Raw genomic sequence first — 12508 nt, forward strand, 5'->3', positions numbered from 1 at the left:
AGGAGAGATGGGGCTGGAGGGGATTGGAAGGGAGGAGCTGCCCAGACTTGGGGTCCTAGCTGCAAGGAGGGCAGTTGTTTGGGGTGTTCTCTGTCTAGTGGCCATCCTGGGATTGCCCACAGAGCCCTACCGGGAACGAGGACACACTCTGTTCTATAGAGGCAGATCTATGACTTTGGGGAGCAGTAGCTGTTCAACCAGATCAGAGATTACTGCAGAAACCCACTGCTTCTAGGCCAGACCAGGGACACGGGTGACGAGAGCTTAGTGCCCAAGGAAATCAGAGGGTGACCGGAGCCTTGGGCTGGGTCTCAACCGTGTGCAAGGACTTCCTGGGCTGTCAAGGTCGTGTACGTGATTGGCTAGTGACAGAGAAAGTGGGGGTTCTAAGCTTTGAACCTGGGCCGTTTGGAGGCTCACTGACTTCTAAAGTAGGCTCAGCCCCTAGGAAGAATATTTGACTGTCCCCTTTGTGGGATGAACTTAGTCTTGGGTGCAAACCCTGGTTGTTCCATAAATTCCTCTTTCATGTCCACACGCAAAATCTCCCAAGGGCACACACCTCCTCTGACCTCCAGCGCCACAGATGCTTCTCTCCATCAAACGTGAACAGTGTTTGTTGCCAATGCATCGAGTTTGTTGCCAACGCATCTTCCCACCGACCCAAGCCAGCCAGGGAGGACGTTGCCCTGAAGGTGGAAACGGGGTCGGGGGGGGAGTTTCATTCGCTGGCCCAGTAGCGGGAGAGAGGACAGGCTCTGAAGACCTTCTCCCCAGCTGGGCAGCAGCAGGGACTTAGAAGGGAGCGCCGGAGAGCTAGAGGGTCTGCTTCCGCAGGTTCGGAGAAACAGGCCATGACCACTGTGTCTTCCTTCTCCCGCCATAATGGCCTCAGCCAATCTCACCTGGCTTCCTGCGGTTTTGTCTGCAAAAAGATAAACAGGGCAGAGGAAGAATTTCTGCAAGAAGAGATAAACAGGAACAGAGCAAGAACAACGGACTTATGTTTACTGCTGGTGACAAGATTGTGGTGGATGAATGTGACCTAGGGACAGCCTCTCCCACACATACCATGTCGTTGTTTTCTAAGTCCTTCCGTCTTTGTTCCTCGCAGGGAGCCCCCACACAGGGGCCAAGTGTGTTGTTATTAGTCATGAAGAACGTGGATTATGTGGCAGGAGCATGCTGGGCACTTTGCAGACATTATGTCTGCTGCAACAGAGAGGTCAAGTAATTTGTTCAAGGTCACACAGCTCCTAAGGAGCCGAGTCAAGATTTAAGATGTACCCTTGAGCTCACGCCCAAATCCCATGACTATCTTTTTAAAGATAGCATGTGACCCCTGAAGGAAGAAAATTGCAGACACCTACAAATGTAGATAGATTGGTGTGACGAACCCGACATACTTGTCACCCACCCCTCTCAACACACGCCCAGTCATATCGTGTCCACCTCCACCCAACACACACATTATTTTGAAGTGTGTCTTAAACACTGTATAATTTCATCGGTCAATGTTTCAGATTTTAGATTTAAACTCTAAGGTCTCTTTTAAAAAAATTCTTCTTAATCACTTAAAAATTACTGATTGTAAAAATCGCTAAATATGTAACACTCTTCAAAACCCCAGTTGCTTCACAAGTGCTGTGTGTGTGTGTGTGTGTGTGTGTGTGTGTGTGTGTGTTTGCAGTTTGTGTGTTTGGCTCAGGTATCGCTTTCAGGTGTCGCTTGGTCTCTTCCAATCTGTGCTCCCATCCCAGCAGCCTCTCACTGTCTTTCTGGAATTGACTGAAAAATCCAGGTCATTTGTCCTGCAGCCTGGATTCTGCTGGTTGCTGCTACCCCTGGTGTCCTTCACCATGTTCTTCTGCCCTCCGTGGAGCAGACAAGTGGACATTAGGTCAAGAGGTCTGAATCATTTCAAGCTCTATTTTTTTTCTTTTTTTCTGGGCAACGGCAAAATGCTCTCCCTTAGGGATCATGATTACCAGATTGTCTCTTTTTTGTGACGTCAGCCGTCATCGATCCATTCATTTACTAGAGGTGGAAAAATGAGGCTGTTTTAATTCTCTTAGGGCTTTTTCATTTCCTGGCTGCAATACTTTCCTGGAGAAAGTCCTTGCTTCTGCTGTTTGCTAACGCCAAGGAAGAATTTGTACAGGAAATGTAGGGTGAAAGGTAGGGGGAGAGCCTACTCCCTCTCCGGGTTTCTTTTTTAGCTCTTAAAATTATATAGTGGGTCAGTAGCATCCTCTCCTGATGATCGATTGAATTTTTTTTGTTTGTTTTAGCATGATTTTGAACTTAAGTATTTAAGCAGAATTAATGTTTTGATCCTCACCCATTGCTATTCTCATGGATGCTTAAATTGGTCCATCTTTGGCCAGTGGGATTCCTTCAAGGTGGTTCCTGACCCCTTAACACACCATTTTAAGTTTTTGATACAGCTCACATCATACTTACCAGTAGAACCAGCTGCTTTTAAGGTGAAGAATAAGACAAGTGTGTGAATTCTCACCACTTCTATTCAATATTGCATTGGAGGTTCTAGCTTATGCAATAAGGCAAGAAAATAAAATGCAAGCCATTCTGAAACAAAAGGAAGAAGCAGAACCATCCCTATTCCCAGATGACTTGGTTCTATATGTAGACTATTCCAAGGAATCTGCAAAAATGTATTTAGAACTAGTAAATTAGTTTAGCAAGGTCACAAGATACAAGATCAATATAAAAAAATCAATTGTATTTGTATTTGTTATATTAGAGGTGAATAATCCAAAAAATGCAATTACGAAAATAACTCTACTCAAAATAGTATTAAAAAGTATAATATACTCAGAATAAACTTCATTTATGAAGTGTAAAGCCTGTACTACAAAGTCTTACTGAGAGAAATTAAAGATTTACATAACTGAGGAGACCGTCTGTGTCCCGTGATAGGAATTGAGTGGGGAGTTCAGTATTGCTTAGATGGCAATTCTTTCCAAATTGATTTCTAGATTCAAAGCACTCCTATCAAAATCCCTGTAGGATTTATTATTGTTGTTGCCGCAGAAATTGTCATATGAACCCAACAACTTTATGGAAATACAAAGAACCTGATTTTGAAAAAGAACCAAGTTGGAGGACTTACAGTCCTGATTTCAAAACTCACCCTAAAGCTGCACCCATCAGGATGGTGCCGTCTTGACATAACAATGGAAATGGAATGGAGCATGCAACCCAGAAATAAAGCCCCACGTTTATGGTCAAGTTATTTTCAACAAAGGCATAAGAGCAATTCATTGACAGAAAGGATGGCCTTTGCTTAAAAAAAAAAAAACCAAAAAAACCCAGCTGGCTATCTGTGTGCCAAATTGACTTAGAGTCTTGTCTCAGCACCACAGAAATTAACTCACAGTGCATTGATGCCTCAGAGGTTTAATATAAAAGCTAAAGCTATAGAACTATTAGAAGAAAACACAAGAGAAGATTTATGTGACCTTGGCTTAGGACAAAGGAAATTTAGATGTGACATTAAAAGCACTATTCATAAGAGAAAAATTGATGCACTGGACCTTACCAAAAAAAACATTTGTTCGGGGTCTCCCTGGTGGTGCAGCTGGTTGAGCGCAGCGCTGTGAAGCTGTCTGCAGCCTCTGCAGTGCCGGTTCAATCCGCTGGCCGTGGAGATAACCACATGGTGGGACAGACCTCTCCTGTCTCGCCCGCTTCTGCCCTCAGCAGCGTATTTCAGTCAGTCTGCCTGTTCTTTCCCCGCTCTGTCTCTGGTGAATCCTCTCACCCTTGTGCGCATCTGACCTATACCCCGGTTCTTGTATAAATAAATAAATCTTAAAAAAAAAGTTTGTTCTTTAAATGAAACAATTAAGAAAGGACAAGTCATTCATGGGCTGTGGGAAAATATCATATATTTTTGTGTCTCTTTCATAGATCGTATACCTTTCAATCATCTATGTGATAAAGGACTTGTATCTAGGTTAGAGAAAAAAAAGTCCCAACTCAAAAAGGAGACAAATAACTCAATTAAAAATGGGTAAAAGATTCAAGTAGACATTTCACCTAAGAAATTATATGAATGGTTAATAAGGACTTGAAAAGATGCTCAACATCATTAGTCATTAGAGACATGCAAATGGAAGAAAACCCGACCACACACCACGAGGCTGGCTGGGAGCCAAGAGACAGACAGACAGCACCAAATGTTGCGGGGGATGTGGAGAAATGGGGCTCCCCTGCATTTCGGGGGTGGAGGGAGGCAGCCCCCTGGAAAACAGTCTGGCAGTTTTATTTTTATGTCAGCAGATCTACCTATCTCCCACGTATCGTTGCCGGGTTTTGATTCAGGCTCAGGGAAGCTTATTCTGCTTTTAGGTTAGGGAGAAATTCATCTCTATTCTCTCTTACGATACACACGACTTTATTAATTCATTTAAATCTCTGGTCCCTGCGGAATTCACGCTGCTCTGCGATGTGGAGGGTAGATCATATTTTATCTTTCTCCAGGAGCCCGCCCGTTTATCCCGATTGTTTCCCTTATTAAAAAGCCAATCGCCGTCCCTCCCTAACTGAATTGAGATCTCTCTTTTTTTGGTATAATAAATTTGCATTTGTAAGTGGAAATGCTTCTGGATGTTCTAGTCTGTTCCATTGCTTTATTTATTTGTATGTTGTAAAGCCGAGGCTTTATGGATGTGTTCATAGCTGGTAGGCCCAGCCCCTGCGCCTCGGTCTTCTTTATTGATTATGTATCTTAATTTTATATTAGCTTCTTTACTTTCATAATTTGCAGTAGCTTTTCCATTGATCCCATGATCTTTTTACCATATTGCACTGAGCATGATTGGTTTTGCGATCTATTCGTTTTTTCGATTAAAAGGTTACTTGCTGGGAAGCGTGCTTGGTTGGTGACGCCCCCGTCCCTTTCTGCGACTCCCTCTGGCTGTGGGGCGGAGGGTGGCCGCTTCCCCGAGCTCCTTGTGGCCCATCAGCCTTAGTTCAGCTTCTCCCAGAAGGCGGTCCTGACACAGGCTTGGCGTGTGAGCGGATGATTTGAGAGGGGGGTCCCACGAACCCCTGCAGAGAGTGCAGAGTGAGAAGGAACCGGGCAGACAGATAAAGGGCTCTTCTTCCCAGCAATCAGCACACGGTGGCGGGGTGTGCTCTGGAGGCCAGTGAGGGCCTCCAGAGGGGTCCTAACGGAGGGGGCCCCAGATGGCCTCAGTTATTCCAACCGGGGGACAAGAAGGCCAGAATTAACCCCCCAAATTCCTGCCAGTAGGGAAGGGGTGCTCTCGGGTGACCTGTGGTCCCCGGGCAGTAGGGAAGAGCTGGACCCGCACCTGGACCAGCCCTGCCCTCTGTGCCAGGCCAAGAGCCGGGGCACCGCTGAGTGACTGCAAGTGTCGCTGCTGGGCCATGTGTAGCTGTGCAGGTTTGAGTCTGCTCCTGCTCATCTGTGTGTGGCTTGATAATCACACACTGCCCTGATGGGGCAGTTGTGAGGATGCGAGAAATGCGGCTCATAGCTACAGATGTGGGTGTGAACGTGGAGGTAGAGAGAGATGCAGAGGCGGGTGTAGCTGTGCAAGAGGGTGTGAGGGCCATGGACAGGCCGGACACGGCCAGGGCGTGGGGGTGCAGTGCAGGCGAGGACATCCATGCTGACGTGTGCACGTGATGGGGATGCAGAGGCGGGCATGCAGCTGGGGCTCTGGAGGAGACAGATGGAGACATGGGCTCAGACTGCTGAAAGACAAAAGGCACCTGGGTGGATTTTAAAGGTCTTATTGGATTTTTTCAGTGATTCTTGAGCACCGACCCCTCTGCAGCCAACAGAAAGGAGCCCCAAAGGGGGGTGCAAAATGGAAGGTCTCTGCAGGGAAGGACAGCAGATGAGAAGGAGATTCTCTAGCAGGGTGGGTCGCACATGTCGAGGTCACCTCCTGCAGGGGAGGACAGTGCTGTAGGAGACAGGTGGCCCCGCCCGTGCTGACCAGGTAGCTTGAGACCGGCTGCGTGAGACCCCGTCCCCAGGGCAGGATGAAACTGTAATTAAGTTAGGGAGTAAGTCTCAGTTTGGCGGCATGGAGCTTAGCTTCAGTGACTCCATTTTAGCCCCGTTGTCTCTTTTCTTTTAAGAAGACAGAGATGTAGGGGCCTCCCTGATGGCACAGGGGTTAAAAGACACAGCGCTGTCAAGCTATCAGCAGGCACTGCTGATCCCCGGCCAGGGAGCTATCCATAGGGCACAGCAGACCTCTCCTGTCTCCCGCTGCTCCCCTCAGCAGTGTGTTTTAGAACAGGATCCACCTGTTCTGTTCCCCACTCTTTCTCTGGGGAATCCCCACACCTCTGGCCTACACCCCAATTCTTGTATGCACAAATAAATAAATCTTAAAAAAAAAAGACAGAGCTGTAGACACAGACAGGTGTGGCTACAGCCCCATGTGGCCCGCTCCGCCCAGCACTGGGCGCCAGCAGGAGTTGGTGTTACTCAGTGGCGGGACTTGTGCCCCCTCTCACAGCTGCTCCCACCTCTGTCCTCACCTCGGCCCGCATTCACCCCCTCCTCCCACCCTCTCCAGGTCGGCTGCCTCCTGTGCTCCTCTGGCTGGCCCACAGTGGGGGAGGGGCCCTGCCCCCACCCCATCCTGCTGGCGGTGTCCCGCCTTCCCATGGGCCCCGACCTGCTCCTGCTGGCATCCTGGGGTGGCAGCAACGCAGCCCTTCTGTCACAGGGGGCGGGGGGGGCACACGTGGCTCCGCTGCCTGCCTGTCCCGTCGCTGTCTCAGGACCTGTGCGGGTGTCTGGAGGGGCTGCCCCCGTCAGGCAGGGCAGAGACGAGCTCTAATAAAATCAGAGTGGTGGGTGAAGCACTATTAGGACACTCATTATTGCAAGTGAAAATGGTGATTCCATTTATGGGACCATTTAAGCCCGACGCGTCGGTCCCCTGTGGGAGTAACTGGTCTGCGAACGTGGCGAGTGACAGGGTCCTTCTCGAGTTCTCGGAGGGCAAAGGGCAAGACCCCAGGGAAGGCTTCCTTGGGCGGGTGTAGTGGACGTGACGGTGCCCGGGGCGTCCGCTCTCTCTGGCTCACGCAGCTGCTGCTGGGGGGAGCCGGTCTGAGCCGCTACTCGGGCTCGTCGACCAGGCTCTGCAGGGTGAGCGGAGGGAGGAGACCCTGCTCCTGTCTCCCGGGCCCTGCTCACGGGGTCTCCGTTGCTGTTTGCAGGGGGTGAGACAAAAGCGGGGCCCAGCGGGGGGCAGGCGTGTCCTGCCCTGGCTCCTGGGCCCTCCACCAGGTGGGTCCCCTGGGGCGCGGGGTGAGAGCGAGGCCATGGAGGCAGGGAGGAGGCTGGCGCAGGGGGCTCCACACGGGCCTGTGGGCCATTTTCCACAGACGTGCAGGTGCCGGGCGGGCGCTGCCAGGTGACAGCGTTGACAGGCGCGGGGCTGCTCCCCAATTGTTTGAGTGGGTGCTGACTCAGGGAGGACCCCAACACCGATGCCAACCAGCCGCGCGTGATGGGCAGACAATGGAGTGGAGTCGTCGTGGGGCCTGTCATCTCCCGCCGGGCGCCGTGTCTCCTGCCTGCTGCTGAGTGACACGGTGACACGGGGTGGGGGGGAGGGCACAGTTAGCTGCTGTCGCCCTGGCGTGACTGCCCCACCCCCCAGGCGGTGGAACAGTGAGACGGAATAGCCCGCGTGCTCTGCTGGTTGGTGACACGCAACCACATGCAGCTCTCCTCAGCTCTGGCGGGCAGAGGCGTCGCCGACCCACAGAAGCCACAGGCTCGGCGCTCACTGGCCAGGATTGAGGCGGGGCCCTGTGGGCTGTGCGGTCGTGGCCTTGGCCGCCTGAGCCCGCAACATGGCATGGGCCCGGGGAGGCCCGTGTGCGGTGCCAGGGGACTCCCTGGAAGGCTGGAGCCGCCCACACCCTCAGAGACGGGCTGTTCCCCGGCGCCTGCGCGCGGTTCCCTGGCGTTGCCGGCCTCTCAGTGGTGTTTCCAACCCAAGCGTGTGACACTGGCAGCCATGGCTGCGTGCGTGACGTCTGCTCTCTGTGGTCAAGACGTGACTTTGGGAAAATTCTAGCTTCTCTTTGTTCTTTTTAAATGGTTCGAGAACACTCGGAGCGTTTTGCAAGCGGGCGACTACTTTCCTAAGATAACGTGGTCACGGACCAGATAGACGCATTTACCTGGTGGTATCTGAGCCCCTGACAGCTGAGGCCAAATGGGGACGAATCAGGCACTTAGCTCGCTCGAGCGGCGGGGCCGGGGCCGCTCGGATCTGGCACCGTCTAAACGCGGGCCATGAATCAGGCCTCTGGCCGCGGAGAGCGGCTCCGCCATTGGTCTGTTCTTAACAGTCATCCAGCCTCTGCGTCTAACTTATTTATTTCCTAATGCCGGGTGATGGATTAAAAGATGTGCAGAAAATCTTTCGATAGGAGATAAGATATTGCAGGCCGCGCAGCACCCCCGGCTCTTCCTGTGTTCTCTGCCTGTTTTTCTTATTTTTCCATGCGGCGCTCACGCCCCACGCCGTGTGTCATGATTAGGGGGCTCCGCCGAGGGGCTGCTTCCAGGCCTGTCGCTGACACCTGTAATTCATTAGGTGCCGACCCCGCAAGCAAATTTTGGCTGCCGTAAAACACGGTTAATCCAGGGAGTCGTAATAAAAGGTGAAAAATGATGTTCCGGCGACCGTGGGCTCTCGCTTTTCGGTGGAGACGTTTCCCGGTCGACGAGATCTTTCTTCATCACTGTTCTTGTGCTGGGTTCTCGTGGTAACTTAACCGTTTGTCGTTCCCAGACCCCAGAATGGCTCCATGATACTCTACAACAGGAAGAAAGTGAAGTACCGCAAGGATGGGTATTGCTGGAAAAAGAGGAAAGACGGGAAGACCACCCGGGAAGACCACATGAAGCTGAAGGTCCAGGGAGTGGAGGTAAAGATGGGCAGCGACTGCCCCTGCGCCGGGGGGGCCGTGGGGGGCTGCGGGGTGCTGGCCGGCCGGGAGTGCGTGGCCATCGCCGCCGCCGAGAGCATCCGTTTGCCAGAGCCTGTTGCTTTGCTGTGGTTCCGCCTAATGACCCCAGCGTCTCCATTCTGGTTTCCCATGGGCCGAGGCGTGGTGGGAGCGCCCCGGGTCAGGAACAGAAGGACGATGCGGGCTCCGCAGAGCGTGGCTCTTCCTCGCCGGGAGGCGCCTGCGGGAGCACCGAGAGTGGGCAGAGAGAGCCGCGCTGGCAGTCGCCCTGCCCAGGGGCCGCCGGGAGCAGGGGACCCCCCAGGCCCGGCTCACTCACAGGACACGGCCTCCGTCTCCTGCGGCTGTTTCCACTCGAGGGGCTCCCTGGTGTTGAAGATAGTCACACAAGGTCACAAGGAGCGTGGGGCCCTTGCCCGGCAACCTCTTGGACCAGACTTCGGTTCTGGTTCCGTTCTGGTTCAGGGCGTGGTGAGGTGCAGTTATTCTGAGCTGCCTCTTCCCAGGGCCAGATCCTCTCCCTGATGTGCAGGCCTGGGTCACGGTGGCGAGGGAGGGGCTGGGAATCCTGCTGCAGCGCCGTCTCCTGAGCCCCAGTGCAGGTCGGCCCACAGCACGGCAGGTGCCGTCCTGGCCAGGACCCGAGAGGCTGGCGGAGCAGGTCTCCCAGTGCCCTGGCGTGGGGGGTGCTCTGGCTGCAGGGCGATCGATCCCCAGGCTCAGGGGCCACTTGAGCTCAAGGATACCCCTCCCCCGGCCAGCTCACGGTGGCCTGCTTGGTCTTTTCGACTTTCTATTAATCACACGATTTCATGACTTAAAAATAGCACCAGCGGCTTTCCCTGCACAGAGAGAGAACTTTGACTTTGTTTTCGCGGCGTTTTTAAAACACACTTTATACTGAACAAAGCAAAACCAGGGATGAGAAATTCCTCTTCCGCGGGACAGCGGGTGCGGATCCTCCCAGGCGTGCTCAGACCCGGCTCCCGACACGGCGGGGCAGTGCCGTGTGCCAAGCGACGGGCCAGGGCCATGGAGCCTTCCCTGCGGGGGGAACAGGCAGAAAGTGAGGCCTGCGGGTGGGCCCAGCAGAGGGGCTGCCGGCACCGGGCAGACAGGGGTCTGCAGGAGGCCACGCCCAAACACTGGCCAGCGGTGGTCTCTCTGCGTTTCGTCTTAGACTCACGGCAATGGGGAGCTCAGCTCTTGCCTAGAGCAGCTTGGAAGCCCAGCGTGAAAAAAAGCCTCCACGTTCATTTTCTTCCCTCGGGTTATAAATCAGAGCTGTCACAGGACAGGACTGGAGCCATTCACCGTGTCCTCAGGCCGTGTTTACATGTGGAGCTGTGCAGGGCTGGCATCACCGAGGCTGTGCAGATGCGTGCGGGGCCGCCCGGGCCCTGAGGACGCAGAGGGAGGGACAGTGCACAGGGCGAGGGTGTCCGGGACATCTCCACTCGAGCGGCCATGGGCAGGAGGACGGAGGCGGGAGGGGGCAGATCTGGACACCGCCCACGGGTGCCCTCAGGGCCTTGGACTGGAGGCCACCCGAGGGGAGTGCAGGGAGATGCCACGGCGCCTGGCGGCCTCCGGGGTCCTGTGTGTCTGCAGAGAAAATAGGACGCAAGTCTTCGCCCACAGTCTCCCGGAGCCGGCTGTTAACGGGGCTGAGCAGTGCGGGGAGGGCACTGCTGGGACGGGTGCCCTGGGGCCTGGCATGGGCTGGGGCGCCGGGAGCCTGAGCTCAACCTGGGGTGGGATTTGTGGGGCTCCTGTTGCTTCCCGGCTGCCCCTTTGCACTTGGTGCTGTGGCCTGAGCGGCATCCACGCCGCGTGTCCCGCCTCCCCTCCTGGCTCAGCGCTGTCCCACCCTGCAGACCCACGGCTGCTGCGCCCGGGCCGGCGAGAGCAGTTTCAGCTTTACCGATGCTGCCGGATTTTCCAAGATGCGGTGTTGGGTTCCCACTGCGGACTCCCCTTTTCCTGGGCCCCCTGTGGGCACGTTCTCTCTCGTGCTAGTGGGGTCCTTCGCGGTGGCAGTCTGTAGGGGGCATGAGGTATGTAAGTGGCCCCGAGTTCTCGGACAAGGGCAGCCCCACAGCTTCCTGGAGTTTCTCTCGTGTGTGCCGTGATCCGGACCAGGGCCTGGGAAGCCCGGGGGCCTGGGGGGACAGTGGGAGGCCATGCTTTCCACCCAGGAAATTGCAATAAGGATGCACAGCGTCTCTTGCCTCTCACCGGAGCTGGGGGGAGGGCCTCTGAGTTTGGACCCCACTTCTCCCAGTGGGTTCTATCAGGCCGTCCCCCGCGGCCCAGTCCCTGCATGAGCCCAGCTGGGAGGCAGCTGCCCTGCTGCGGGGAGGCGGTGGCCTGCATCGGGCCACGGGTCTGCAGCGGGCACAGAACTGTGATCCTCCAGCCTGAGTGGGTCTCTGCAGTTCAAGGGCATGATGAAGATATCTGGGCCTACCTGTTTAGCATATCGCCTGCCCTAAGCCTTCCCTCAGGCCAGGAAAACTCCCGCTCTGCTCATTGGAAAGCTTAGCAGTCAGTGCCTTTTGTTCTCAGAGCCGGCCCTGGGCACGTGCAGCAGCACAGAGGCACATTGATTTTCTCAGGCAGGCCCAGGACGGGGGCAGCCGCCTTTGAAGCTGACGAGCTGTTGGGGCCATGATGAGTTGTCTCCTCTGTGAGCCCCAGAGAAGCCGACTCGATGAGGCTTCAGAGATGACACAGGCTGGCAGGGAGGAACGAGGTGGTGTGATGGCAGCGTTTCCTGGGACGAGATCTCCGCCGGCCTGAGTTCCGGGGTCCCATGGCCCATTTGGACTTGTGGATGCTTCCTGGGGCCTGGCGGGCATAGGCAGTCTGGGGAGGGGGTGACACCCCCTGGAGCAGAGCCAGAGCGTCCCCATGGCCACATCACGGGTGGCCGAGCTAGGATGCAGCTCCCGGTCGCAGAGGCCTGGGCCACACTGGGCGGGCGCCTCTCTCTGGCCCCAGGACCTCGTGGGCCAGTCTTCTGCCTGCTCACTCCTCTCCCCGGGGCCGCCTGCCCTGGGAACCCACCGCTGCCGGTCCACACAGCCGGTGGGCACACGGGTAGGCTCCCGGGTCCCCTATGTGCCAGGTACACAGCCTCATGGAAGCGCTCACGCAGGCAGAACACACATCTGGGGTGTGTTCTCACGCCCCACATCACAGATCAATGCCGAGAGGGGCTGGCCTGGGGTTGGCTGGTCTGGGGCTGAGGCCTTGCCTGGCCCATGTGCAGTGATGCCCTGATGGGGGACAGGAAACCAAGCCCTATGGTCGAGGCACGAGGGTGTGGGGGGAGTTACCACGTGTGGAACAAGTAGGAGGGTCCCCAAGGCCCACTGAGTCTTCAGCAGGTGACTCAGAGGTGGGGTCCTGACTCTGGGGTAGCTGGACAGACACCCGGCAGGGTTGAGAAATCTCTGTGCTGCACTGGACAGAAAGACAGCCTACGTGCCCCAGA

At 55.0% G+C, this 12508-nt stretch overlaps 1 protein-coding gene across 7 annotated transcripts in view; it reads left to right on the top strand.

The window, feature by feature from the left end:
- Positions 1-12508, top strand: part of CAMTA1 (calmodulin binding transcription activator 1) — a 637675-nt gene that overhangs the window by 309959 nt on the left and 315208 nt on the right. For all 7 annotated transcript variants that reach the window (XM_054691786.1, XM_054691789.1, XM_054691790.1 and 4 more), the window contains one exon: positions 8832-8967. In XM_054691786.1, coding sequence (XP_054547761.1) covers positions 8832-8967 — 136 coding nt within the window. The remainder of the gene's footprint in view (positions 1-8831; positions 8968-12508) is intronic.

Source organism: Talpa occidentalis, unplaced genomic scaffold (genome assembly GCF_014898055.3).
Source record: "Talpa occidentalis isolate TD23 unplaced genomic scaffold, MPIMG_talOcc4v2.1 talOcc4.9, whole genome shotgun sequence".
Classification (NCBI taxonomy): domain Eukaryota; kingdom Metazoa; phylum Chordata; class Mammalia; order Eulipotyphla; family Talpidae; genus Talpa; species Talpa occidentalis.